Consider the following 27,557-nt stretch of genomic DNA (forward strand, 5'->3'; position numbering starts at 1 on the left):
GAATACTTTGATGAACTATTGAATAATCGGAACATCGGCGAGTTGGAGGTTCCGCCAACTGAAGACGACGGACAAATGCTGTCACCACCCAGTATAGAGGAAACAGTCCGTACAATTTATCGATTTAAAAATCATAAGCCGTCAGAAGTTGCTGGAATTACAGCCGAATTGGTTAAATATGGAAGTGGTTCATCCACTTGTGCTCAAGGTGTAGGACAGCGAATCAATGTCTGACGACTGGCAAAGAGGCATTATCTGTCTCATACATAAAAAGGGAGATATCACACAGTGCAGCAATTATAGAGGTATCACGTTGCTGAGTACCATCTACAAGATATTCTCCGCAATCTTGTTAGGCCTGATAGCCCCCCATACGCTCGGAACATCATTGGTCCATACCAAAGAGGCTTCACTCCAGGCAAATCAGCAACAGATCAGATTTTCTCTGTGCGGCAAGCGATGGAAAAACTGTTGGAATATGAACATCAGTTGCACCATCTTTTCATCGACTTTAAAGCTGCCTATGATAGCATAGCTAAGGTAAAACTGTACACGGCCATGAGAGAATTCAGTATCCCGGCGAAATTGATAAGACTGAATAGGGTGACCCTGACCAATGTGCGAAGCCAGATGAAAGCAGCAGGATCACTCTCAAGACCGTTCTACATCAACTACGGTCTACGACAAGGCGATGCCCCATTATGCGTCCTTTTTAGCCTGACCCTCGAAGAAGTGATCCGTGATGCTGAGGTAAATGCGAGGAGTACGATTCTCTTTTAGTCCACCCAACTACTGGCCTATGCTGGTGATATCGACATCATGGGAAGAACCACGCGAGACGTACAAACTGCCTTCATTCAGATCGAGCAGGCGGCAATTGGATCGAGATCTGGGGCTGCACATCAATGAAGGCAAGACAAAATATATGGTGGCAACGTCAGCACCAAAAACCAACCAACCAACATCAAATCGCACTGGTTAAACGGAAAGAATAAAGATAGGAGGCTACAACGTTGATAATTTCTCCTATCTAGGGTCGAAAATCACAACCGATAACAGCTACTATGATGAAATCCGCGCACGGCTGTTGGCAGCCAACAGAGCCTATTCCAGCTTACAAAAACTATTCCGCTCGAAACGTCTCACCATAGGGTCAAAGCTCTTACTGTACAAGACAATGATCTTGCCAATCCTGATGTATTCCTCGGAGACTTGGGTTCTTATCAAGAAAAATTGCGAACTCTTGGCCGCGTTCGAGAGAAGAATCCTCCGAAGAATTTTTGGCCCCTTACATGAGGATGGACGATTCCGTAGCCTACATAACGGCGAAATCTACGAGCGATGCCATGATAGCCAGGTTGTGGATAAAATCCGGCTCAATAGGTTACGGTGGGCGGGTCACTTAATCCGTATGGATGAGGATGATCCAGCCTGGAAAGTCGATAAGGGCAATATCTATGGTAGAAAAAGAAGACGAAGTGCACCCTGCCTAAGATGGAGCGATGGCGTAAGTCAGGGCGCCAGATAGCTTTTAGGGATATCGAATTGGTGGACCTCGGCGCAAAATCGGGATGTCTCGAGTTCCTCATTAAGGCAAGCCTAGACGGGATACCGGTTGTTGCGGTTCGCGAAATCGTTCAAATAACCGTGAGTCCAATTTGCCAAGAACTGCGGAGCTACTAACGCAATACACGCTTCGCAATTACTCATGGAAAAACATCGTCCTCTTTACATTGCATTTCTGGATCTAGGGAAATTGTTTGACCGGATGTCACACGAACTCATCTGGTATGCTCTATGACTACATTTAGTGCTCGAAGAACTGGTACGCTGGGTTCAATTGTTCTATCACGATCCGAAAATTTAAGTTCGAAGTGTGGCGGGTATATCAAAACCGCTTCGTGTCTCTGTTGGTGCTCATCAAGGAAGCGCCCCCTAACCTTCATTGTTCTTGTTAAAAAGATTGTCGCCCAGGACATCTAACGTTCAGCGTCGTATACACCGCTTTATGCAATGATGTTTCCCTAGTGTCCAATAGCAAAAATAATCTCGAGCAACTTGTCAAATGGAATTGATCGCCGCATACAACACAGACTCAGATTGAATTTTAATAAAACTGAGTTGTTGACGACCGATTCCCATGAAACAACCACAATCACTGTCAGCGGCAGTGACCTGCCCAGATCTGAGCGATTTAAATATCTTGGGTCAATGTTATCAGCCAATGGTAAACTACGTAATGAAATTGACTTCAGTTCATCGCAATGGTTACATACCATGGATACCATGAATAGGATGCGAGTTGTAGTCAATTGTACAATCTTTTTAAAACGTTGCTCGATTCACATCACTTGAAGTATATTCACGCGTTGAAGATAGTCATTTTCTTGATCTTTACGATGGGCTGGACGAATTCTCATTCCCAATCGAGGCGTTTGTTTTCGTTCCTTGCTTCTGTATCTTTGAACTACGAAATCAAGCCATGTATTAATGGATTAGTGCAAAAATACAAAGCGAGCGTTCATTTTCCATTGGTTCTATTTTTATAATGCTTTCACCAGCAATTATACGAGCTACAAAACTGCAAGTCATGTTTACTTTTTGCGATTTCGTTGCTTCACCTACCTTTTGTCAACTGTGTATCGACCGCGACTTCGCGACGGGAGCGGAATCTCATTCGTCTCTTTCTGAATTAATTTGTTCAAATAATGCATTTCATAATGTGCAATCACCCTGATCTTCGCCGCAGATTGCACATTATTGAATGCATTCGGGTGAATTCATCTTGAAAGGTGCACGCGCCTGTTGCTGCAACATGAACTCAACAGAGTTCAAGGCGAACGTAGCGGCATGGGGAGTGGTTCTCGGGTGGAACAGCTGCACTGGCGGGTGACAAGAGGAGATCGTTCTTGCCTTTGCGAGAGATCGATTTTTCTTTTGGCGGTGAAATTCGATAAATTTTCGCACGGGAACATCTAGAGAGGAAACGTTTAGATTTTTTCGCGGGGGACACAGCGGTGAAGACGACAGGTGACGTGCGGAAGATTTTTCGCGGGGGACACAGCGGTGAAGACGACAGGTGACGTGCGGAAGATTTTTCGCGGGAGCTTCTGGCAGTAAGGAGCAGCCCCTATCCGTATCCTGGAAGCGGATCTTTTTCCGACATCGACAGAGGCAGGAGGGTAAAAAGGATACGTTGGAGCAGAGGAAGTCACGGATGGTTTTAAAGGCGCCGATGGAGTTGTAATCCCAGCGGGCGTGCCACGTAAACCTGGAAGGAGTCGAAGTGATTCGTTTAACTCCAATGCTGGTATCGTTGGCAATTTGACTTCTGCCATTGCGGACAATTGTCCAAAGACTTCAATCGTGATTATTACAAATCTTGTGAACTCGTGTGTATCAATTGCCGCAGAAGTTCTAAAATCCAAAGGAAAGAACTATCCCCGTCGTCTCTCCGGTGTTTCAACTTTGGATCCAACTTGTCATTGTTCGAAAATTCATTTCGGATTCATGTAAAGTTGAAACTCTAAAAGGGTTTAATTGAAAAGAAAAATGAAATTATCATCGTAACGTCTTAAATATTTTCTTTTAGCCACTAACAGAATCACCATCATCATATTTACACACCACGCCGAGCTCGGAGTGATTCCATGTATAAGTTTTAATTTTTCTTTTGTTTGGAGTTCATTTCTTTTTCTTCTATTTTTTTTTCATTTTATTTCTTTCTTTGATTTTATTTAATTTTTTTTCTTTTCATTTGTATATATTATTTTCAATTTTTTCTCTTATTTTTTTTGTCATCTGTTGGAGTGAGCAATATATAATAAATTTTGAATAACTTTGATTTGAGGACTTCCTCCCTCTCTCTTCCTCCTTCATCCCGCAAAACCTTTATTAGGGACATTCTCTGAAATACTGGCCTGAAGATTTCAAGGAAAGGAAGGAACCTCAGGGGCCGCGCTTCAATCACAATCTGAGGCAGAAGAAACCATGATCAGGATTGCGATCTGTCGTGGATCTTCCCTCTTGACCGCGGCACTTGGATCCAGAGACTTACGGCTCCACGCGCGCGGTCGAGTCGTTTTTTTTTTCATTTTTCAGTTTTAGCTCGCGTTCTGGTTTTTATTCGTTAGGCCGTCGCGAAATCCTTCGTTTATTGTCTATTTTGAAATCCGGTGCGGACCCACGCATCGGTATCGACACGTTGATTTTGTATTCAAAGCGCTCCAAAGACCCCCCACATTCTCGAGCCTGGCTTGCACAGAGGCGTGCAAGAACGTGTCGACCGAGCACTTTGATGGAGCTTCAATCTTTGCGGGCGGACCTTCTCGGTCAATTTCGTCAACTTTTTAGGTTTCTGGGATAGCTCTTCCCTCTAGGTCGTTTTCGGCCAGTTAGAATGTTCGTCAGATCCTCCTATTCCCATAAGTTCATTACAACTGTTTCAAACGTTTGCATCGTTTCCTAGTCTAAATTTACGCAGCAAAATATCTGTTATCAACTGCCAGGCCCAGCTTCTTTTGTATGTTTTCCTTGTTTTAGCAACATATTGTTACAAATGATTCCGTTAAAATGAAAATTATCTTGAATTCTAGTCCAATGCAAATTGTTTCCAAGCCTAACTTTGAGTATCTGAATTTACAAGGCTTTGTTTCGTGGTTTTTGTGACATTTTGTTTTGTCTGAAACCATCATTTGTAATTGCTTCCCTTATCGATATATTATTGTTTTAATGTGGTATGTTTTGAATTAAAATCGCAACTCATATGATTTCAACTTTGGAACCACCAAAGTTCCTTCTCATTTGCCAACTCACTATTGGTTGTTGCCTAGGAAACAAATGCGTTGATAGGAACAACACAAAGATTATCTCAAATAAAAATAATTTTGAGCGAGTTGTACATCATATAGTCATATGCCAATCCCGTCGTCAGACACTTTCGTTCTAAATATGCATTAACTCGGGCACTAAAATTTCACATCACAATACGGGGTTGAAAGTGCGTAAAACAGTTTTTAGCTTTAAACCTTGTTCTTTTACTACATATTAAAAATATATATATTGGACAGCAACATCAGAAACATCTTAAAAATTATGTCTGTGTTTTTTTTTTTTAAATAATTTACTATATAGAATATCATCAGACTTGACTTTTGAACATCCCATCTCTTCACTTAGCTTCAAGTGTTTTTTTTTGCCGTAAACTTAATGAGAATTGTCTACTTTGTCGCCTACGGCTCCACACGATTTTCTCCTCATTTTCCCTATATTTAAAATGAACTAAACTTCGAGTTTGGAAATAAAAAGAAAAATTCACAGGAAGTATAAATAAATAATTCAGTAGATTCAATTTGTTTTCTGTTTCTTCCTTTTTCGATTGTAAGTACGTTCATATAAAAAGAACAGATGGAAAAAGAAAAAACCGCGAAAGTATATCTTTTCAAGACCATAATAATAGTAGCGTGTAAATACATATCGATTGTTTTTTTTTTATAAAAAATTTAACTATTTTTTATTGTTTGTTTATTCTACTTCATTTCCAATTAAATCATGTTCAGCTGTGAGAACTTGTGTGGTATTTGTTGATATTCGAAACTCGATACTACTGCTACTGGTTTGTGAACTACCCGTGTTTTGCGTGGATGCCGACACTGATGAATTTGCTTCCTGAAATGTTTACAAAAGGATTAAATGTGCTTCCATTAAATAGTTTAACAATAAAAGAGACACATTCGAAACTTACATTGGCATTTGCACGACGATTTGAATTATCTATTGCTCTGTTATCTGCGGGCTGTTCGTCCTTTTCATCTGGCTTTCCATCATGGTACATCATTATTTCATGGCATAACGGACAACGATCCTGAACGTACAACCACTTTCGAAGACAAACACCGTGGAAGAAGTGTTTGCATCGGGTTATTTTTGCAGAGGCCATTTCCTATAAAGTATTATTTACAATTGATTAATAATAATTGACAAAGAGCTCACTTGGTATTGCAAAGGTAAGTTTGCTACAATCTAAAAGTGAATGGAAGCGATTGCACGGAATATTCTGAAATGATCTGAAACTAACCATCAGTGCAAAGGAACAGAGGATAACATAACAAGAATAACAAAAACCTAAACGGTGTGTTCTTTTGGTAAAGATATGCAAAACCCTGAAAAAAATGCCTGAAAAAAAGGACCTTAAGTTGCCGTCTTCATACCGACCACTTTGTATGCTTGATATTGCCGAGAAAGTGCTCTAAAAACTCATCAGCAGTAGATTCGCTGAAGCGCGGAGTCCTGCCGGAAACTTATACCACCTTTAGAGCAAGGAGATCCACAGTTGATGCTGCCATGCAAGTCGTGAATGTCATTAATCGAGCGAAGGCACACAGCTACCGAGCGGGTGGTGCTCTTCGTAACGCCTGACTTCAGAAATGCTTTTAATTCCGTAAGATGGAGACATGCTAGGTACACTAGACAGAACTTTCCACACGTCGAGCTATCTCTTATGAATATTGAGGGACTATCTGAGGAATAACTCCCTGCTCTATGAGGGGCTAGAGGGTCACAGGAGGATGCAGGCCACGCCAGAGGTACCGCAGGAATCCATCCTAGCGCCGGACCTCTGGAACACTTCCTATGATAGTCTGCTTAAATTGCACATGTCAGAACAGTCGCGCCTAGTCGGTTATGCAGATGATGTTGCGGCGCTCGTTGCTGGACGCACTGTCAAACAGGCGAAAACCAGACATATTGATGCGACGGGTAAGCGGATGGATGACTGCTCGTGGTTCCAACCTTGCACTGGAAAAAACCGAAGTAGACATTTCGACTAAAAAGAGAATTCCAACCCTGCGTCCCATATTGAACGGCGAATCGATAATCAATTCAAAACCAATGGTAAAGTACCTCGGACTGACTCTTGTCTCAAAGATGAGCTTTTTCACGCAAATCAAAGCAACAGCGAACAAGGCTGCAGCTGGAGTTTTGACCTTAATTCGACTAATGACAAATATTGGGGACCATGTATCTAGCAGGCGACGTCTTCTGATGAGTTCAACGCAGTCTATCATGCTCTACAAGGCAGAGGTATGGGCTGATGCTTTTCGCAAGAAAATATATCGTAAGCATCTCGCACAAGTACAGAGACAACTTTGCGGGTGGCGTCTGTGTACCACACTGTCTCTGAAGCCACACACATGGTATCTCTCTCCAGACGACATTGTCGAGGAGATCCTTAGGAGCACTGACAGGTGGAGCCGTAATGCGCATTACGTTCGGGTTACGGCCGTATGGGGTAAGGAGTTCCATTCCTTCTCTCCCCTCTCGTTGGTGAAAGGAATTCTATGGTTTGAAGACTTTGCAAGGCGGGAGAACTCAGGGACGAGCTCGAAGTAATGTGACAAACAGCTCCAGGCTAGCTCTATGCCGATGAGGAGGTGTTTAGTTGGTAGTCCGACGGCGTACAGTTGGGGGAGTCCAACACTATGCACAAATACATTCCTCTACTTTACTCGAAAAAAAATATGAAAGTTTTAGATTCAAAATCTACTGCAGCGTCGCTCGCCTAGCCCCTTTTTCCAGGCAAACAGCAAGGCATCGAAAAAACTTATTTCCATTGTTTTTTCTTTGCCGGAAAACAAAATACTCAAAACATCACCCTCATTTTTTACCTGAGAAGGAGATGGTGCTTGAGAAAGAATTGCGTAACGCAAATAAGCGATTGGCACCAGAAATGTGGTTCAGCTTATTGAAAGAGGACATTCGTAACACATTCTGGGAAAATGACTTCCATTGCATGAAATAGTCGGCATAGGCATGTGTGACCTATCTATTGTTGCTTTCGCCTTCTCATCCACATGTCCAAGAATATTTGGCTGTAGGTCGATATACTTGTTCATTAGAGATTACATGGGTTAGAGTAACTCGGCGACATGATGCAGGCAAGCTTAGGAAGAGTGACAGACACTTTCTATGTGATGTTTCCATATAGCAGTGTAGGGAGAATATCGACGTGCAAGAGTCCCCGCTTAAAATTGCGCTGCACTCCTACACTTTGAACTAAACAACGAAGGCGGTTACATCGCTGTTAATGCGTTGAGCGACATCAAGCCTGGTATCATCGCCAGCAGCGGTAACGCTATCTAGATGCTCAAATTGATAAATGCAGATGGAAAAAGCTAGGCAGAAGTTTGGTTTTTTGGTGTTGCTCTTCAGTCCGACTCTGCTTGTTTTTTCTCTAAACCCAGGACCAATTGGATAAAATTGATAACTAGGTGAGTGAGCAAGCAGATATCACCAGCGTAGTCAAAAGAATAATAATAATAATCGTTGGCACAACAATCCATGTTGGATCAGAGCCTTGAAGTGTGTTAGAGCACTTCATTCAAGACCGTAACGGTACAGTAGGAGGCAATGTGGTCAGCAGCGTAGTCAAAAGATTTGATGAAAAATGTCATGGTCCAATGAAGCCCTCCAGCAGGATGCAGCTACACCAGACTTCACTCAAAACGTCTGAGATTTTAAATTAAATTGTTTATGGGGCTCTTCTTCCCCCTATTAAGCTTCTCATCGTCGTGGATGTGGAGCTGAGGAGTGATATCCTTGATCCGATCGCGATGCGGTATATGGTTCTGAAATCGTTATTATTCGCAGCAGATTCTGCTTCTCTAACCAGCGCAATAGTCAATTTTTATTTGTCACTGAGCTTCCAGGGTTTAATCACGGTATTGGAACACCTTATGGCGGAGCGATGCTACCCTTCACACCTCTGTCATTACCCGACCAGGCAATGAGCGTGCCCGGCGAGAATGAGTGGTCATGAGGTCGGATTCTTCCATTCCGCACTTCTCCAAAAAATATTGCAACATTACTACCAAATGTAATATCACCTAGCCAGTTAAACATGATATTCGCCACCACATCGACACTACTGACAACTCAATCTTGTCGAAAGTGCGTCCTTTACTGCTCCAGAAGTTCGCGCGAAAAGAGTTTGAACAACTGCTTCTGCCGCAGTCGATTCTTCGGCAATCGCTGTACCAGGGAAGGAGGACGCAATTCGTAAGAGCCTGCAGCCGGACTCCAAATACACGTTCAAGGAGTTGCCTATCTTTGGCTCACCTTCTTCTATCAGCTGCGAGATGTCTGAAAAGGAACCTAGTATTCACGCCGTTTTTGCTCAGTACGCGATCTGAACACCCCAGGATTCGGACAATGAACCGGCTGGTTTCTATGATACTTAGTATTTCTGATCGTCCATACACAAGGACGTTAATTATTGCATGGCAGAAGGATAAGATCACAAGGCATTCTAAGAAGGAAGGAGATTTATTCCCTTAGTCACAGAAGCGCTTGCATAACCTTTGCGTGACTCGCACGGTTAAAAGTGTTGCCTCAAGACCATTGATCGGTTTACGCGGTGGCCTGAGGCAATACCTCTGTAGTAAATTATAGCACAGTCATGTGCTGAGGTTCTGTGTCGAAGGGGGATTCCGAGATTTGGCGTCCCAGCCGTTATAATCATGGGCGAGGACAGTCACATTGGTATGTGACTTTGAATTCGAATACACCTTCATTTTGGAGCTTGGAAAGCTTTTCGGTTTCAAACTACGGTGGACAACTGCATACCTCGTTCAGACTGGACGTTAAGGGCAAACCCAAAATGGCCTCTTGAGCAGGCTAAGAATAACTAAAGACACTGATTTTTTCGCCGAAATGTCTTTGTGCCCAGGTTCGCCACATTTGTAACACAAAATGCTTTTTCCATATGCTCAGCACTTAAAGCAGCAAGTCGAAACGGCCCTTCGCCTTATTCTGCAAATAATCGTCCCGATCTTTATATTATTGCAATGGAGAAGTTCGCTCGCTGTCTTCTCAGGGACATTGGCCAATTTTTGTCCTCTAAGTTTGACAGACACATGCACACAGAGTTGCCCACAACCCATTTTTATCGCCTCCTCCACCTCTTTCGTATTAGTGAGAAAATCCAGATCTTTTACTTCAAGGATGCACATGGGTTCTAGCCTGGAAACAACTGGCTTCGTGCCTAGAATGCTCTGGACTGTCTCGCAGAATGTACTCTTCTTTTTGGTCTTTGATCCAAGCTCTACGAATATATGGGTGTTTGCGTCCGCCAGATAGATTTAACATCTACCCCAATGCCTTCTGATTTGGCGTTGTTGCGGACTTCTCGAAGAACTTCCTCGAAAGATCCCCTTTCGTTCGCCTTCATGAAAATGGTCTCTGACCGTGGTTTGCCCTTTCCCTTTTTCTTTGACGCTGATGTCGAAGTCGACTTTGCTACAGTAGGGCCACTGCCGTCGCTATTCAAATAAGGTTGCTGTTGTTGAATTTTCTCCTGTTTTCGACGCTGCTTGGTCCACTTGGTTATCACCTCGCAGAATTCTTCCGTCGGCGTCCTCGTCGGCACATTCTCGCTGTTTTTCCCTCGCCTCCTTTTGTCGATTTTTTGTTCCCCTTTGGCGGACTGAGGACACTGCGTTTTTCGCAACTAGAGGCTGCACTAGCGATGTGCTTTTTCCTGAGCTCCTCTTCGGCTGTCATCCAGGAGTTTTGCTGCTGTGCAATAAGGTCCAGCAGTTCTTTCATCTCCATTATGTCATTTTTGACATTCGTGGAGATGTTTCGCTGGACATAGCCTTCGTTTTCTGTAGGACCACCCCGCCTTTCTTAAGTAGCCTTTCTTCCTGTACTCTCGCCTTTTGGATGAGGTCCACCCTCCCCGGTGAGATGACTTGCATTTCCGCCTATTTAGGGAATTCGTTACCCTTTTTTCCCGCGGAGTTTGCCACCTTTTCTCGTGGCCCCTTTCTCGAGCTCAAGTTAGATGGCGTCTCTCCTTTTTGGTCGCCAGGACTCTTAGCTTCTACGGTGTAATTCCCTTTTTCGTTTCCTATCGCCTTCACCGGTAGAACCTTCGAGTTTGTAGCGTTTCAAAAACTCTTTGGAAATCTGCACAAATTCTTAAAACTATTTTGGGGATTTCTGAGGCTTGGTCGATCTATTAAGTCGAGCGGCGCCTATTCGGCAGGAATATTGGCGACGGGGCAGAAGCTGAATAACTTCAATTTAACCAGTAGGAACTCAAAAATGATCTACACATTTTAAAATCTTATTTCTGATAATTAAAATTTAAAGCAAGACGAACACAAATATTTATGATGAAGCTGGACAACACATCAAGTGGCTAACGCCCAACTCCATTTTCGATAAAAACAGCAAATTACGGGAAATAGCTTGATATTGAATATGTAAATAGAATATCGACAACTTCCCAAACACGAGAGATATGATGTGTTCTTTTCGAAAGAAAAAGTTATAAATCGATTACTCACCTGATAGCAAATGGCACAAACATCATCGAATGCTTCAAGTTGACGTGGGGTAGCTTCTGGTAATGATGAAATTTTGTGTACAGCCGTTCTCCTTTTCATGAATACAGACCAACCAGCCCGTGCTTCGCACCATATATTGAAGTATGCATGAATACACATCATCAGAGCCCTGATTGCACCGCCTGCAGCATTTCGCACTATCAAATTGTATCATACATTCCAATCAAACAAAAAACCATGCACACAATATAAAAAATAAAAGAGAAAAGAGACTTTAGGGAAAAAAGTAAAGAAAGGAAATCATGGAAATATAACCGAGATAAACTAACAGACAATATCATGTAATTAATATGAGAGAGAGAAACAGAACTATAAATGTAACCACACTAAGTCCACATTCACAGAATGATAATGAATTGCAAGAAATTAATTTTACCATTGTTTGGTCCCTAAATGCTGAATAATGAAATAATTTTTAATATAAAATGGTAAAAGTTGCGATAAATTAAAGAAATAGTTCAGAATTTCGAAAACAACAATTTACCCCTTTTTTATTGTAAACTGAACATTAATGATATTCAGAAAATCTTAATTATTCATCATATTAGGTTGGGGAAAAAGTAATGTCGTATTTTGTCAATAGATGGTGACACTTAAACATATCTTGTGTTGTACTTATCACATCGGGTCATCCTATACGGCGATTTGAAGATGACAATCTGAACTACAGGTGTCTCTTTGACAGTTTTATGATCGTACGTGTCAGTCTCAAGTTATAGCGCGTCAAAGATAGAGTCCACCAAGCAAGAAATTCGTAATATTTTACATTTTTACTATCTGAGAGGTAAAAATCTGAAGAGGCAACGAAGGCACCCAAAAAAATTTGTAAAGTTTATGGGTCCGATTCGACAGCACAGCGTTGGTTCGATCGATTTCGTTCTAGTGTAGTGGATGTCGAAAATACACCCCGTACTGGTAGGCCAATCGTCGTAGAAACCGATAAAATTCTCGAAATCATCCCAGTAGACCGCATGTGAGCATTCGCTCGATTGGCCAGGAACAGGATAAGGACCATAAAACCGTTTGGAACCATTTTCAGAAGATTGGTTTCCAAAAAAGCTGGATGTTTGGGTGCCACACAAGTTGACGGAAAAAAATCTCTTGGACCGAATCAACGCCTGCGATGCCCTGCTGAAACGGAACGAATTCGACCAATTTTTGAAGCGAATGGTTACTGGTGATCAAAAGTGGATCACGAACGACAACCTCAAGCGAAAAAGATCGTGGTCGAAGCGCGGCGAGCCGGCTCAAACCATTGTCAAGCCCGGATTCACGGCCAGGAAGGTTTTGCCGTGTGTTTGGTGGGATTGGAAGGGAGTGAGCAACTCGACCGTTTGAAGCAGGCAATTGACCAGAAGCGGCCAGGATTGGTCAATAGGAATGGTGTTCTGTTCCACCAGGACAACGCTCGGCCTCACACATCTTTGATGACCCGCCCGAAGCTACGGGAACTCGGATGGGATGTCCTATCGCACCCACCATATAGTCCGGACCTGGCACCAAGTGATTATCATCTCTTCCGGTCCATGCAAACCGCTCTTGGTGCTAGTAAGTTGGCCTCAAAAGAGGCTTGCGAAAACTGGCTGTCTGAGTTATCTGCAAATAACGAGGGGGGGTTTTATAAGAGGGGGACAATGGAGTTGCCTTCTAAATGGCAACAAGTTCGCAAACAAAACGGCGCATATTTGACTTAAATCGGATAATTCTAAGTATGTTAAATAAAGCGTTAAAATTCGATCACAAATACGACATTACTTTTTCCCCAACCCAATATTACTATCTGCTACTCACAAACAACTAAAAAAAGACGACGGAACAAAGCTAAACTATAAACTACTTTAGAAAAAAACAACAGAAAAGGTGGAAAGATAGTGAAAAGCAACGGTGTGGAAAAGAATGGAATGAAATCACTTTCACCATAAGAGCGACAATCACATATCCAGACAATAGCTGCAAAGAGAGAATACGCACCCGACTCGAACACCAAAATCCAAGCACCATTGAAAAACAAGAAAATCCCAAAGAAGAATTCCACCGAATTCCCAACGGCACGAATGTAATAAACGTAGTCATCTAATTTCTCCCAGAAGGTTTGTCTCCTTGCGTCCAGCAGAAATAGGGTGTACGTCGCCAAGCTCACTAGGACCTGTAATAATTGCATAGAGAATACAGCACTTTTATCTGAATTCCAGATTTATAGTAGTCATGGGTCCCAAAAAGTAATCGAAAAACCAAAAAAATGGAACATGGTAAGCCATGACTACCAGGACCACAAAAAAGCAAAAGGCAAAAGGATAAATAAATAATAAATTAAATTCCTTGTAGGATATTTCATACATACTTTAACTATGACTTCAACCGAGAAGGCGGTTACAGCCAGGAGCCAAGTTGATGGTGAATGCTTTGACCATAAGACCGTCAGTAAAACAATCGGAGCCACCAGGAGGAATGCACATACAATCAGCGCCCGAGCGTGTCTTTTCCGCGATGGATTTCGGGCCGCACTTAATGACATTAAAATTGGCGATACGATATTATGCAAAAAATGCAGTAATGCCGTAACAAGAAGGCACAGATTTCGGCATAAACGAATAAAACGCTTTTCTGGACTAAGCGATGTCAAACCCGTCTGAAGTGCTAAAATATAAAAGAGAATTGCCGAAACAGTTCCAATTGATTTATCCTCGTCATAGTCTTCAGATAGCAGAAAGAACTGAAACATTTTTCCGATGTAATGACAAATGATGGATATTATGCTGGTCATCCCGAGAACTGCTGTCAATGTTTCGCAGCCGCTCACCAGTAGACTTTGTATGGTACTCAAAAAATTTAGCGGGGCATTGCTCGTGGCAATCACTGAAACGAGTTGTTCGCACAATCTGTAAGGATAACACAAGAGGAAATATAAATGCAGAATATTATCTCTCCGGATCTCAAAATCCTAAAGCAAAACAAAAAATTCAGCTCATCTTAAACAGAAGCACATCTTCCTAAGTCCTAAACCAAGGAGTACTCACCGTATCGTCCAAAAAGCACGTAACACACATGGCACATTAAGTCGTTGCCATTCATTTTCAACAAGTGCTGAAAGGCCGAAGTTTGTTGCAAAATTTCGTGCATATTGATAGCCATTGTACACTGTTTTCCCGACATCCATCGAACTGCTCCATAGTGAAATCTTCGTTAAGACTAGAGGTAAAATAGCTGCAAATGCTGGTGAATGTTTAAGCACAACATGCGGTAAGGGCAGCATAGCCAAAAGTAACGGCGTAAGGAAACACAACGGGAGGATCTTCTGTATGGGTGCGTATCTAATAAGAAAAAGAAATATAAATTCAGCTCAGCTAAACCATGACATCTGTAATTATTACCTTGGTCCCAAATGGATGTATGCGAATAACATGCCCATAAGCCATTGCGCGATTAGATGAGGCAATATTAAAATAGCTACACCTCCTGGATCCAATAGCCGCGACATATTCAATGAAAGAATATCCTCGAGCAAACAAGGACCATTTTCAATCAACGCAAGTGCCGATACATTGCTCCAATATGACAGAAATATTAATCCTACCGATATAACGAACATGTAAACTATCACCAGGTATCGGGTCCATAACATAAATATACACGCCGAACAGAAGCAACCTGCAAAGAAGAGAGATAACGTGAGTATTTAATTCAATTTCAACGTCTATTTTGTTAAATAATTATAATAAAAAGTTAGAGAAACATAACTTGGCGGGGTCAAACTCCTAACAAACCACAAAGCCAAGGGGTAGTCAAAAAATCATCATCATCAACGGCGCAACCACCGGTATCCGGTCTAGGCCTGCCTTAATAAGGAACTCCAGACATCCCGGTTTTACGCCGAGGTCCACCAATTCGATATCTCTAAAAGCTGTTTGGCGTCCTGACCTACGCCATCGCTCCATCTTAGGCAGGATCCGCCTCGTCTTCTTTTTCTACCATAGTCAAAAAATCACTTCACTTCACTTCTGTGAATGGCACCTCAGTGGTAAACCTTGTGTGACTATCGGGCACTACGGGCCCTACAAATACAATAAGATGGAGAAAGGGACATGAGGGTAAGATCAAATCAACCTCCCATTACCGAGACTAACGGAGTACCCGGAGAAACCCATGATTAGCTCAGAGCGACAAAAAATTCCAATACTCGCAAGCTGTTCAGAGAAGTTCCGTGGACAAATCCATGGATGCAGCCACATCCGGAATGCAGAAATTAGCCATATCCAGAGACACGTTGCCCGGGACCCAAAGGCGAAAGGGGTCTCTAGAACGAACTAAGTAAAACAGGTAACCTATTCAACCGCGTAGACAACTCCATCCCTAGCCAAATAACCGACTTGGTAACGAAACTCCGAACCAATTGAACAACAAAGGTTTGAATTTAAAACGTCACCGGTGACAGTTTCAAAACTCCCTTTAAACGTCCAAGAGGTAACGCCCGACTGGGGAACCTGAGAAAACCTACAGAGAAGTGTTAATCCCTTTGAAGATGACTTTGGTGCTAGGAAAGTGCTTGAAAGAAAAACTGTGCCCCGAACAAACCAAGACGGTACAAAGAGCCCTACACCCAACACCAGGGGCCAAATCCTCCTTCAAACCTTTACGGAGCTATATTGTACTGTCCAACGTTGGATCTGTGTCTACCTCTGGAAGAAGAGGATTAGGCTCGATCATCGGTTTGACATACTTCTGTACTTCGTTGGCGGGAGAGATGATCTAGCGAATGAGTGAACACTACACTGTGAAAAATTATGTATTTGGCTGAGTTGATCGGAGGGTACTGACCATCTCATCAGACGCTGCCTCAGCGCCGAAAACCGACTAAGCCAAAATACATAATTTTTGAAAGTATTGGCCACATGCCCAAGAAAAGAGGAGTCCGTGCACTTAACAGAAGAAGTAAGTTGCTTCTCAAACAAGTGCGCCCAACTCATTCCTAAAACAAGTCGGGAAACCGGAAGCTGGACGCTTCAGGTACGAAAGGTTTTGTGTATTTCTTAGTACGTAGCACGTAATATATCCATATATTATGTGAGAGTATCCACTTTCGGATGATATTGACATTCATAGTCTTCAATTTTCAAAGAAGCAACAAATTTGAGGTATTATAACTTTGTTAGTAATAGTGCGATTTCCACCAAACTTGGTAAGATCATGCTCTACACTATAGCCTATATTACTGCAAAATTTCATGGTACTAGGATGAACTTAAGGGGGGTTTCTAACCAATTACAAAAAATTGTAGTAATATACTATTATTAACTTTATTTAAACAGATATCGGCATGGAAGGTATTTCGGAGCCCAGGCACCATATAGTCGCAGCCTCCTGATTTTTTTCAGATTTTTGGCTTTGGTAGTTTCTGAGAATGGCCCCCTTAAAGAAGTGATTACTTTCAACCCCCCGCGCTCCCCACACTTCCAACGAATGTCAAAACTAAGATCGGCTTTGAAAAGTACTAATCGAGACCTTTAATTTGATACCCCACATGACTATATTTGATGAAAAAAAATTTTACACCCCCCTTTTGCATGTATGGGGACCCCCCCTTAAATTCGACGTAAAAGGATGTAATTCACTGTATGCGTGAGCCTTCACAGTTCCCATCTTTCAACCAAATTTGGTCTCAATCGCTATGACCGTCTCCGAGAAAAATGTGTGTGACGGACAGACAGACAGACAGACAGACAGACAGACAGACAGACAGACAGACAGACAGAGGACAGTTGTCAGAGGAGTCTGTTGTCGGTCTACGGAAAGCCTATGGTGGCACTCAAACGGCCACCATACGAGTGCCAGCGGAGACAGCGCAGATGTTGTTAGCTGCCGGAAGGGTTCGGATTGGATGGGTTGTTTACCGTTTAAGGGAGCAAACTTCACTAAAGAGGTGCTTTAAATGCCTCATGTTTGGGCACTTCGCGAAGGCATGCACCAGCAGCATTGATCGGTCCGATCGATGCAGAAGGTATGGGGAGAAAGGCCATATTGCCAGAGCGGCGATATGGGCTTGTGGTCGACAAGCCATACAATGTACTGCAAGTCAGGCAGCCAGTGGCTTTGTGTGGGCGAAAATAAGTGGTGTATATGTATACAGCTGCTACGCCCCACCAAGTTTGATAATGCCTGAATTCGAGCAAATGCTTGATAATCTTGTTCTCGACGCAAGGGGGCGAAGTTGCTGGTGATTTCAATGCTTGGGCCCTAGAATGGGGTAGCAGAGAATCAAATGCTAAGGGGCGCAGTCTATTAGAGGCTTTTGCGCAGCTGGACATGGTTTTGGCTAACGAAGGTACCGTAAACACCTTTCAGAAAGGGGGGGTCAGGCTCGGTTGTAGACCTGACCTTTATCAGCCCTGCGCTGGCGCGTGATATGTCCTGGTGCGTCAGCGAACGCTACACCCACAGCGATCACCAGGCAATCTTCTTTGAGACATGTGTCGAGCCACAGGGCAAAGAGCTATCATGCCCAAAACCGAAAAAGATTTCAGGCTGGTCTGCAAAATCTTTGGATGAGCAGACCTTCATAGAGGTGTGGTTAGATCAACCTGATAAAGCAGGCGCCTCTACGGAAAGAGCCGTCCATCTGGCTCAATGCATCGCCAAAGCATGTGACGCGTCCATGCCTAGGAGGTGCTCATTCCCCAGTAGAAGACCAAACTACTGGTGGAATGATGAACTGGCCGGTCTTCGATCAGCCTGCCACCGAGCCAGAAGAGCGGCTCAGAGGGCGGTAGGTAGAGTCGATCAGAGGCAGAAAGAGTGCGCCTATAAGGCAGCCCGCAAAACCCTCAAGCTTGCCATCCAGCGAAGCAAGACAAAATGCTTTAAGGAGCTCTGCTCAGAAGCGGACATCAACCCGTGGGGGAGTGCTTATAGAATAGTGATGGGACGATTCAGAGGCCGCTCCTCTCCGCAGATCACGTGTCCCACCCTCTTGCTGAAAATCATCCAGGGGTTATTCCCCCAGCAAGAGGAGAGCGCCGACATATTCCAACCACCTCTGAATGTGACGGCAATTCCTCCAGTCACCAGAGACGAGCTGCTGGAGATCTGCGGCAGAATAGGAGACAATAAAGCGCCGGGCCTGGACGGAGTGCCGAATAAGGCCCTTAAGCTTGCCGTGAAATCCAGGCCGGACATGTTCGCTGAGCTGTTCGAAGCGTGCATGTCCGAAGGAATATTTCCGGCGGCTTGGAAGCGACAGAAGTTGGTACTTCTGCCTAAGCCTGGTAAACCTCCAGGTGAACCATCGTCATACCGACCCATATGTCTTTTGGACACGGTGGGGAAAATGTTAGAGTGGGTAATCTATAATAGATTACTCCCGGTTGTTGAGAGCCAAGGCGGCCTTTCAGATCGGCAGTATGGGTTCCGAAAAGCCAGATCAACCATTGATGCCATCAAATTGGTTACTGGTTTGGCCGAAGATGCAATTCACGGAAAGGGTAATACCAGCAAATATTGCGTGGTAGTAACCCTGGACGTGAAAAATGCATTCAATTCGGCCAATTGGAATCTAATACGGAAATCCCTAGCGAAGATTGGTATTCCCGCCTATCTCGCTGCTATCGTCGATAGTTACTTAACTGAAAGGAGGCTATGGTATGACACTGATGACGGACCGCAGGAGTACGTTGTTTCCGCCGGTGTCCCACAGGGCTCCGTATTGGGCCCACTACTGTGGAACATCATGTACAACGATGTACTTAATCTTCCCCTTCCGGAGGAAGCCACAGTGGTGGGTTACGCTGACGACATAGCACTGGTTGTTGTCGCAAAGCATCTTGAAGATGCTGAGTTATACTCAAGTGAGGCAATCAGTGCTTGGAGAGCTCTGGTTTGACGCTTGCGGAGGAAAAAACAGAAGCGGTCCTCATCACGAAGCGCCGGAAGAGAAATTACGCCTGTGTTAGAATCGGGAATCATATCATCACTTCCAAGCCGACCATCAAATACTTGGGGGTGGTGATAGACAGGAAGCTCAGCTATAAGCAACACTTACAGTATGTTTGTGATAAATCATCCACTGCTAGTATGGCCCTGGCGAGGATGATGCCGAACGTGAGAGGGCCACGGCATACCTCTAGGTTGCTTATAGCCAGGGTGGTGACCTCGATCATGCTCTATGCGACCCCAGTTTGGAGGGAGGCGTTGTGGATGTCAGGGAATGCTACCAAACTGAGTTCAGTCTACAGGAGGACAGCCCTGAGGGTATGCTCTGCCTTCAGGACTGTCTCAGATGATGCAGCATTCGTCATCTCTGGAATGATGCCGATTGACATCTTGGCAGATGAGATGGCGAATATATACAATACAAAGCCAACCTCTTCCTCATCGCGGACGAAGAACGCTGAGAGGGAGAGATCCATAAATAGATGGCAAGAGCGATGGGAACGCTCGGGAAAGGGCCGGTTGACGCACAGGCTCATTCCTGCCATCAAGGAGTGGTTGGAGAGACGACACGGTGAGATTAATTATAATCTCACCCAGTTTCTTACGGGACATGGAGGATATCTCCAATACCTTCACAGGCTTAAATTGGAGACCTCATCCGATTGTCCAAATTGCAATGGAGTCCCAGAGGACCCAGAGCATGTATTCTTCCACTGTCCGAGATTTGTGGAAGAAAGGAGGAATCTAGAGGAGACTCTAGGAGAGGTGCTGGTACCAGAAAATCTGGTACCGAAAATGCTAGCACATCAAGAGAATTGGGATGCGGTCAACTCCATGATCGCATCTATTCAAGATAAATTGCGAAAGGCAGAGGAAAGGAGAAAAGCGCGGTCACGTACGCCGCGTATAGAAGAAAGGTGACAAAGCTAGAGTGAGCTGACTCCGCCCCGTGATGTAATACCTTATGGTGGTTCCGCAGGGCAGGGAGGGAGTCGGGGGTGGTTTTAGTGGATAAAAATCCCACATGCTGGTGTGTCCAGACCAGTGTCTTTTTGAAGATTTCCACCTCCTCAACAAAAAAAAAAAAAGACAGACAAACAGTAAACCGATTTTAAAAACACTTTCTTTATCGACATTGAAAACGGAGGAAAGCGCACTGAAAGTAAAAAAGTAAGGATATTTGGCTGATCTATTAGGGCTGTGATGTTACAATGCCACATCGGCGCTCCCACTTTAGTAGGGAACCATACTACGGTTGGAACCACTTCAATACTGAGAGCAAAGAGAATTTCTCAAAGGATGAAAGTGAAGCCACAGCTGTGTCTCGAGCCAAATATGTCAAATATGAGCCCGCCGACAAGGTTGCAATAAAGAAGATTCGTGAGCAAAAATCACTTCAAGCGACTCTTGTTCAAAACGATACTGCCCTGTTTTTGCAACACGAAGACCTCGGTCAACGATTAAATCGGACTCCTTCTCGATTCCTGAAGAGAAACTGCCAGAGTTCTGTCGACGAATTAGGGATAACAAGACTCGGGGATTGGTAGAGATTTCGAACAAAACCCTTGAGTTGACTGCTAAAATAAGCCCAAAACACATTCAAATCGTGCATGATCCTGTCCAGCGGAAGCGACAGAAGTTGGTTCTACTACCGAAATGTCAAAAACCACCTAGCGTGTTCTCTTCACGTCGCCCTGTCTGTCTGTTAGATCATAGTATCTAGGAGATGTTGTAGAAGGTGATATACAATAAACTGTTCTCGTTCATCAAGTTTGTGGGTGGATTATCAGGGGAGTGGTATGGCTTTTGGCTAGTCCTTTCTACGGTCGATGCAATAGCAATGGTTGCAAATCTGGCTCAGGAAGCGATGACCATTGGTAAGTACGGCGCGATCGTAACGCCAGATGTCAGAGAACGCCTTTAATTGATAGAAGTAGGATTGCATTAAAGACACTTTGTTTAAACTAAGTATATCTGGCTTCTCTAGTACGAGACGGACAACGGCCCGAAAAAATACATTATGGCAAGAGGTGTTCCTCAAGGCTCCCTACTGGTACCCCTGTTAAGGACCATGATATATGATGAAGTGCTTGAGATTATCATGCGGACGGGGCAACGTTAATTAGTTGTGCAGACAATATGACGATGGTTAGTGAAAACGTGGAACCCTATAGAAGTGAAATCGGTCATGCCATCAAATAATGGTTACGAATGGTTAAACTGGTAATTTGAATTAACATCTGACACAGTTCTTTACAGAACACGCTGATTATAGGAGGTTTTTACAACGGGGGCAAATAGGAATGTGCTTGCTAAGTAGCAACCGCTTAGTTCTTGTATGATTCACAAGCATCCAGAGGATCCAGTCAACTACTACGAAGCGCGCAACCTCCAAGTAGTTGTCAGTATCCAAGCAAACTCTTGCCATGCACCTTCAGCGGATGAAAAACAAATTGCAGCGCAACAAATGCAAAAACCACCGCAGTAGAGGAAAAGCTCCAGAAACTGGATCGAAGAGGGATGGAAGTCGTTAAAAACGACCAAAACAAGAAAATATACTCCGTATTATACCGTAGCACAAACTGGGAGCGCTACAAACGAAACATCGACTGAGATGGTGGCGCAAGGAGGGTGGTCAAAACTACATACCAGGTACAAATAGTTGAGCGTCAGCCTCTCCATCTCGTTATTCCAGTTTGAATCCCAGTTGTCCTGAATGTTTGTACTATCTCGCTGTTATAGGCTTATCACTAGCAGAACGTTAAGTGTGATGATACTGAAACTGCGTATAGTTCACAAAAGAGTGAACATGTGATATGCTTTAGATGGACGAAACAGGACAACTACCATATCGTATCTGCAGCCTGATAAGGAACCGCCAGTACAGCGGGGAAGATTCTGTTGGGAAATAGAAACACTTCCAAAAGGGGCTCAAGGTTGGCAGATTCTGTTGGGACCCTCAAATAATACAATACAAGTGATAAGCCTATAACAATCACCGACGAATTAAAAATAGTTTGTGGAGTCATTGCGGGAGTTTTTTCGAATACGCAGTATGGCCGAATCGCACGGTCTTTCGGGATTCCCTAGTGTATTTCAAGCTTAGGTACTGACGATAATAGAAGCCTGTCGAAGACTGAGGCATGGTTCGAGTCGCAAGTGTAACATAACCATGACCGACAGACAAGCTAATATTAAGGGTTTGTACTCAGTGGTGACATCTTCTAAGCTGGTGGAGCATGTACGGGCAGAATAGACTAATGAGCAGTACGTTGAAAGTCACCCTCCTCTGGGCTCCCGATCATAGGAACATAGAGGGAAATAAACAAGCGGATGGGCTGACCAAGCTGGGCTCCGTCCTGACTGTACCTTAGCAGACGCAGTGGTGACTTAAAAGGAAACATCTACTCGCACGACTTAACCGCCATTGAATTTAGATGGTGAAGGTTCACCTCTTCTATAGCAACAACAGTTTTGGTGCCAGACGCGTGTAAGGATTACGACAGTTTGTCTGGGGCACTGTCCTATAGGGGACCATGCCCCCATTGAGAATGAAACCTTCACACACTTTCCTTGTGATCGCCCAGCTCTAAGTAGAGCCAGGCACCGAACACTAGGTACACAATTCTTTGAGGACCTCATAAAGATTTCTGATTGTAGGGTTGGGGAACTGCTATCTTTCGTTAATGTTACCGGCTTCCCACAGCAGTTAGGGTATTAAGAGTTTGTGGCACCAAAACGACGCATCACAGCGGTAATTGCGCTCCACGAAGCAACCACTGATAAGTCCCTACCTAGCGAGTGAAATTAGAAAAACGCTGAAGTGATTTTATAACACAACACATTGTTTTAATGAAGGAACATAAAAAACAGAGAACGCAAATAGAGAATGAATCAATTTTTAAAAGACATTTTTCCTTATTGAACTTTGGAGTTCCTTGATTAAAATTTCAGAAAAAAAGATTTTGATACTATATTTGGTGCACAGTAGACATTTTTTCGTCTAACAGCAAGAGACCAGCGATTAAAACTTTAATTGTCGACAAGATAACAAGCGTTCAAAAAAATATGGAAACATGAAGTAATTGATATGACATAAAGACTGCCCCCTTTCCACTTCTCCATAAGAGGTCACCGGGCCGCACCAGATGTGAAGTGGGCAATGAAGGTGTTAACCCAAAGTATTCCAAATATTTGGTTACATTTTTTTTTCTTAGACGAAAATGAGGAAAAAAAGACCACAAGATCAAATGGCCATATTTCTTCTGGCACTCAGATAAGGGAATAAATTAATCGCTATAATTTGGAGTATATGAATCTGCAAGTCATTAACAAGCCTCAGGATTTATGTATATGTCATTGTGATGACACCACTTGAAAAACTAATGAAATACTTAATATAATGAAAACTTGCATCAATTTATCCAATAAAAATATTTTGTGTAACATTCGCTGAGATGAGCCGCATAATCGATCACAGCTGGATTTCTCAGTCTGCTTTGTTGATGCTTTAGTTCCTACTCATCTTTTCATATGGAAATTCAATTCAAAATTCATAGGCAGTTTCACGAAATTCCTGAATGAAATTTATTGTGTTAATATTACTTAATCATAATTTGAGCATAACTGATTTCATTCGCTAACGATGACTAACCCAGCCTACATCAATAATAATTGAGGATGGAGAATATTTTTATGCTCTTTCGAGAAAGATGATTTGACCTTGAACATTCCTAACATTATTTCACTTTTCGATTGCTAATGAAGCGTTATTGCAACTCATGCTGTAGACCCTGCGCCTAAGCGAAGTAAGATGATGGGACTCCTCTCCTTCTTGCGGCAATGTGCTCTGCAAAGTCAAGCTACCACCAAGCGCGCTCTTTTTACCCAGGGGTCGATTTCTGACAAGATTCTGACTGCAAGTTTCCGGTCCAGGCTAAAGGCCATCCCAATTATACAGTACTATGCACCAACCGAGGTTGCCCTCTGTAGGAGCAATTATACGCATTTCAGGAGGGACTTCCTAAAGGTGAAATTGTTTTCGTGATGGGTAATCTGAGTGCCAAGGTGGGGTTTGACAACACCTTCCTCGGCATTTGATGTGTTTGGCAACCGTAACGACAATGGTGGTAGATTTGTGAATTTTCGCAGCTTCCATCACTGTATGTACATAACAAGAGAAGCGCTGACATCAACATCGAAAGGGATCATCATATGATGTCGCTTACCTCCACTCGTGGGTTGCCTCCGCCTCTTCTCACAGTTTTGGAGTTCAAAATCGATGAGCAACAGATCTAAGATCGTCGACCAAAATCTATCTGCGGAATTACGGATCGTTGAACGGAGAGACTGGAAGCTCTATTGACCGCTGTGAACGATAGGGAACGTGTAAGGCCCGAACTCAGATACCGTGCGGTATCAGCAATCTGCGGTGGGCGGGTCACTTAATCCTCATGAGAATGGATGATCCAATCTGAATTGAATTCGATACAAAACCAGATTGTCTCAAGCTAATTACTAAGGCAGACTCCGACTGGACATCGATTTTTTCGCCATTAATGTTGATTATAGCATTTTTATTATTTTCTTCCACCCATTGCCAATTTCCTGTATCCCATGGTGATTCCATTGCCATTGTAAATGATAAAATTAACTTTGTTACGAAATCCAATCCTCAACCCTCAAATATAAAATTTCCCACAACCCTAACTCCCTTCAATTATTATACAATTGTGTAAAACAAAACCTCATTAAAATCGGTTTACTGTCAAATAGACAGTCCGTCCGTCAGCCTGTTTGTCACGCCCATTTCTTCTGAAATGGTTACTCCTATTGATACGAAATTTGGTGGAAATATGAAAAGTGTGAATTCCCTCGCATGCAGTGATTAACATCGTCTTACGTAGTCGAGACCTTTCATTTGATACCCCACATGACTATATTTGGTGAAAAAAATTTTTACACCCCCCTTTTACATGTATGGGGACTCCCCCTAAATCTCAACGTAGGAGGATATCACTCACTGCATGTCTGGGGGTCCACAGGTCCCACCTTCTCACCAAATTTCGTGTCAATCGGTATAGCCGTTTCTGAGAAAAGTGCCTGTGACAGACAGACATTGAACCGATTTTAATAAGGTTTTGTTTTATAAACAAAACCTTAAAAAGGAAATACCAACATTATTTGTATACGATCCTTTTGCTCTGTTAATAATGGCCGGGATACGAGACGGCACTCCGACACTCTTCTTGAGAAATGGGAGTCCAAACTTCTTTGCAGCGTCCCCGAAGTTCATTTGAAATTTTAATCGCGCTTTAATTATAATTATAAACTCGATTTTTCCCAATGCCCCACAAATTTTCTAGAGATTTTAAGTCCGATGATTGTGGTGTGGTGTGGTAGCCACTCCAGCATTGAAATTTTCTCATTCTTTAAGAACGTTTATGTTTGGGGTCGTTGCCCCGTTGCATTACTGTGCTCTCAAGACGTTTACCCCACTTTCGCAAATTTGCCATGTAAAACGACTTAATTATGTCAATAGCATGTTAACGTCCATATTTCTACCTTCTTCACAAAAACATCCCGAAAATAACAACTTTCCGCCACCAAATTTCATTGTAGGAATTACGTCGAAGACTCTTACTGGCATTTTGGGCTTTTTGTCTACATATTTTGGTCCATCAGGCCCAAGCAAGTTGATTTTGGACTCATCTATCTAAATAACTTTCTTCCAGTCCCGTTTTTGCAGTTTTCATATTTTTTTGGCAAACCCAACCCAAAACGGAGTGCTGTGACGGAGTAATACCGAGCACAACCGATCGAACCGATCGGAAGTAGGCTTTGCCGGCTCGGTTAACAATTTTGGAAATTAAAAAAAGAAATTTTTAGCTTGTCATTCAAGGAATGTGAACTCCTCTCTTTTAGATCGTTTTTATAGTTTTGTGTAAAACAAAACCTTATTAAAATCGATTCAGTGTCTGTCTGTCTTTCACACGGACTTTTCTCCAAAATGGCTAAACCGATGCGAACGAAATTTGGTGGATAGATGGGAACTATGAAATCCCACGCATACAGCGAGTGACATTATTTGTATCTGTTGTAGGTTAAGTTCTTCACATTTGCTAATAATATTAAACTCCGATTGTGAACCGTCTGAGGTTGACTATTATCAACACAGTACTTTCCGTCAAATGATTTTTTTTAAATCGCTTTTTAAAAAATGGAGGGCAAGGAAATTTTTATCTATGTACACCCGGAACTGTCATGCATTCATCGCTCCTCCCATAGGGAAATACAAAACCTTTTATACCTGAAGCGTCAAACTTCCGGTTTCCCGACTTGCTGATATCTGCTGTTGGTTAAATTCTTCGCATTTGCTAATAATATTAAACTCAGAGTGTGAAGCGTATGAGGTTGACTATTATCAATACAGGGCTTTCCATCAAATGATTTATTTAAATCACTTTCTAAAAACTAGAGGGCAATAGAATTTTTAACTATGTGACACGGGGCTGTCATGCGCTCGTCGCTCCTCACATATTCTTCTTTTTCTTTAGCCTTTGCCCCATTCACAAGCGATGATCGGTTTTGCCATTTTATTTTATCAAACGCCTGATCTGGCTGTAATCGTGAGGCTTTTAAATCCCCATCCAGGGTATCAAGCCACCGTTGTTTCGGTTGTCCTTTTGGTCGCTTACCATCGACTTCGATGCTCAGACCAATTGAGCAATTGAATTCTCGTTAGCGCGAATTACGTGACCATACCATCGAAAACGCCTCACTCGCATTTTTTCCACGATCGGTGCAATGCCATATCGATCGCGGATATCCTCATTTTGGACAGTTAAGTTCTTGAGGGTTTTACGTGAGCACCTGTCTGGAAGACTTAATCCCACGGTCTTCTTAGGACACGAATTGATTTTGTGACCACAATCAAAGCCCCGCTGGGACAAGCAACAACGGTACCAGTCCATACCAAGTGCATGGCTTAGCATTCATACTGGTGGATGCAAGACCTACCTAAATCACTACCGAACTAAGGTACCCGTGTTTAAACGCAACACCACGCTGAAACCCGAAGGTCTCTTCTAGCTTGAGCAAAACCTCAACCTCCATGAAACTTCCACTAGGAGGCCAACCGCAAACAACCGAGCTGTACTCACACACAATGGGAGTTCACCCGAAGTATGAGAGTCCAGGGGCTATCCCGGTTCCCATGGTACCAGT

General features: G+C 43.2%; 1 protein-coding gene across 2 annotated transcripts in view; it reads right to left on the reverse strand.

Moving 5' to 3' along the window:
• Nucleotides 1–5,012: 5,012 nt before the first annotated feature.
• The window catches only part of LOC119657035 (protein TRC8 homolog), a 29,847-nt gene continuing 7,302 nt past the window's right edge, over nucleotides 5,013–27,557 (reverse strand). Inside the window, exons 2-8 of one of the 2 annotated variants that reach the window (XM_038063789.1) lie at nucleotides 14,780–15,056; nucleotides 14,426–14,719; nucleotides 13,750–14,287; nucleotides 13,380–13,554; nucleotides 11,349–11,530; nucleotides 5,744–5,941; nucleotides 5,013–5,667 (exon numbers count right to left, since the gene is read on the reverse strand). In XM_038063789.1, the coding sequence (XP_037919717.1) occupies nucleotides 5,524–5,667; nucleotides 5,744–5,941; nucleotides 11,349–11,530; nucleotides 13,380–13,554; nucleotides 13,750–14,287; nucleotides 14,426–14,719; nucleotides 14,780–15,056 (1,808 nt within the window). In that variant the 3' untranslated portion in view covers nucleotides 5,013–5,523. Of the gene's footprint in view, nucleotides 5,668–5,743; nucleotides 5,942–11,348; nucleotides 11,546–13,379; nucleotides 13,555–13,749; nucleotides 14,288–14,425; nucleotides 14,720–14,779; nucleotides 15,057–27,557 lie in introns of both variants that reach the window. The other variant, XM_038063788.1, reaches the window with a different exon arrangement.

The sequence above is a fragment of the Hermetia illucens genome, chromosome 5 (genome assembly GCF_905115235.1).
Source record: "Hermetia illucens chromosome 5, iHerIll2.2.curated.20191125, whole genome shotgun sequence".
In the NCBI taxonomy this organism is placed as follows: domain Eukaryota; kingdom Metazoa; phylum Arthropoda; class Insecta; order Diptera; family Stratiomyidae; genus Hermetia; species Hermetia illucens.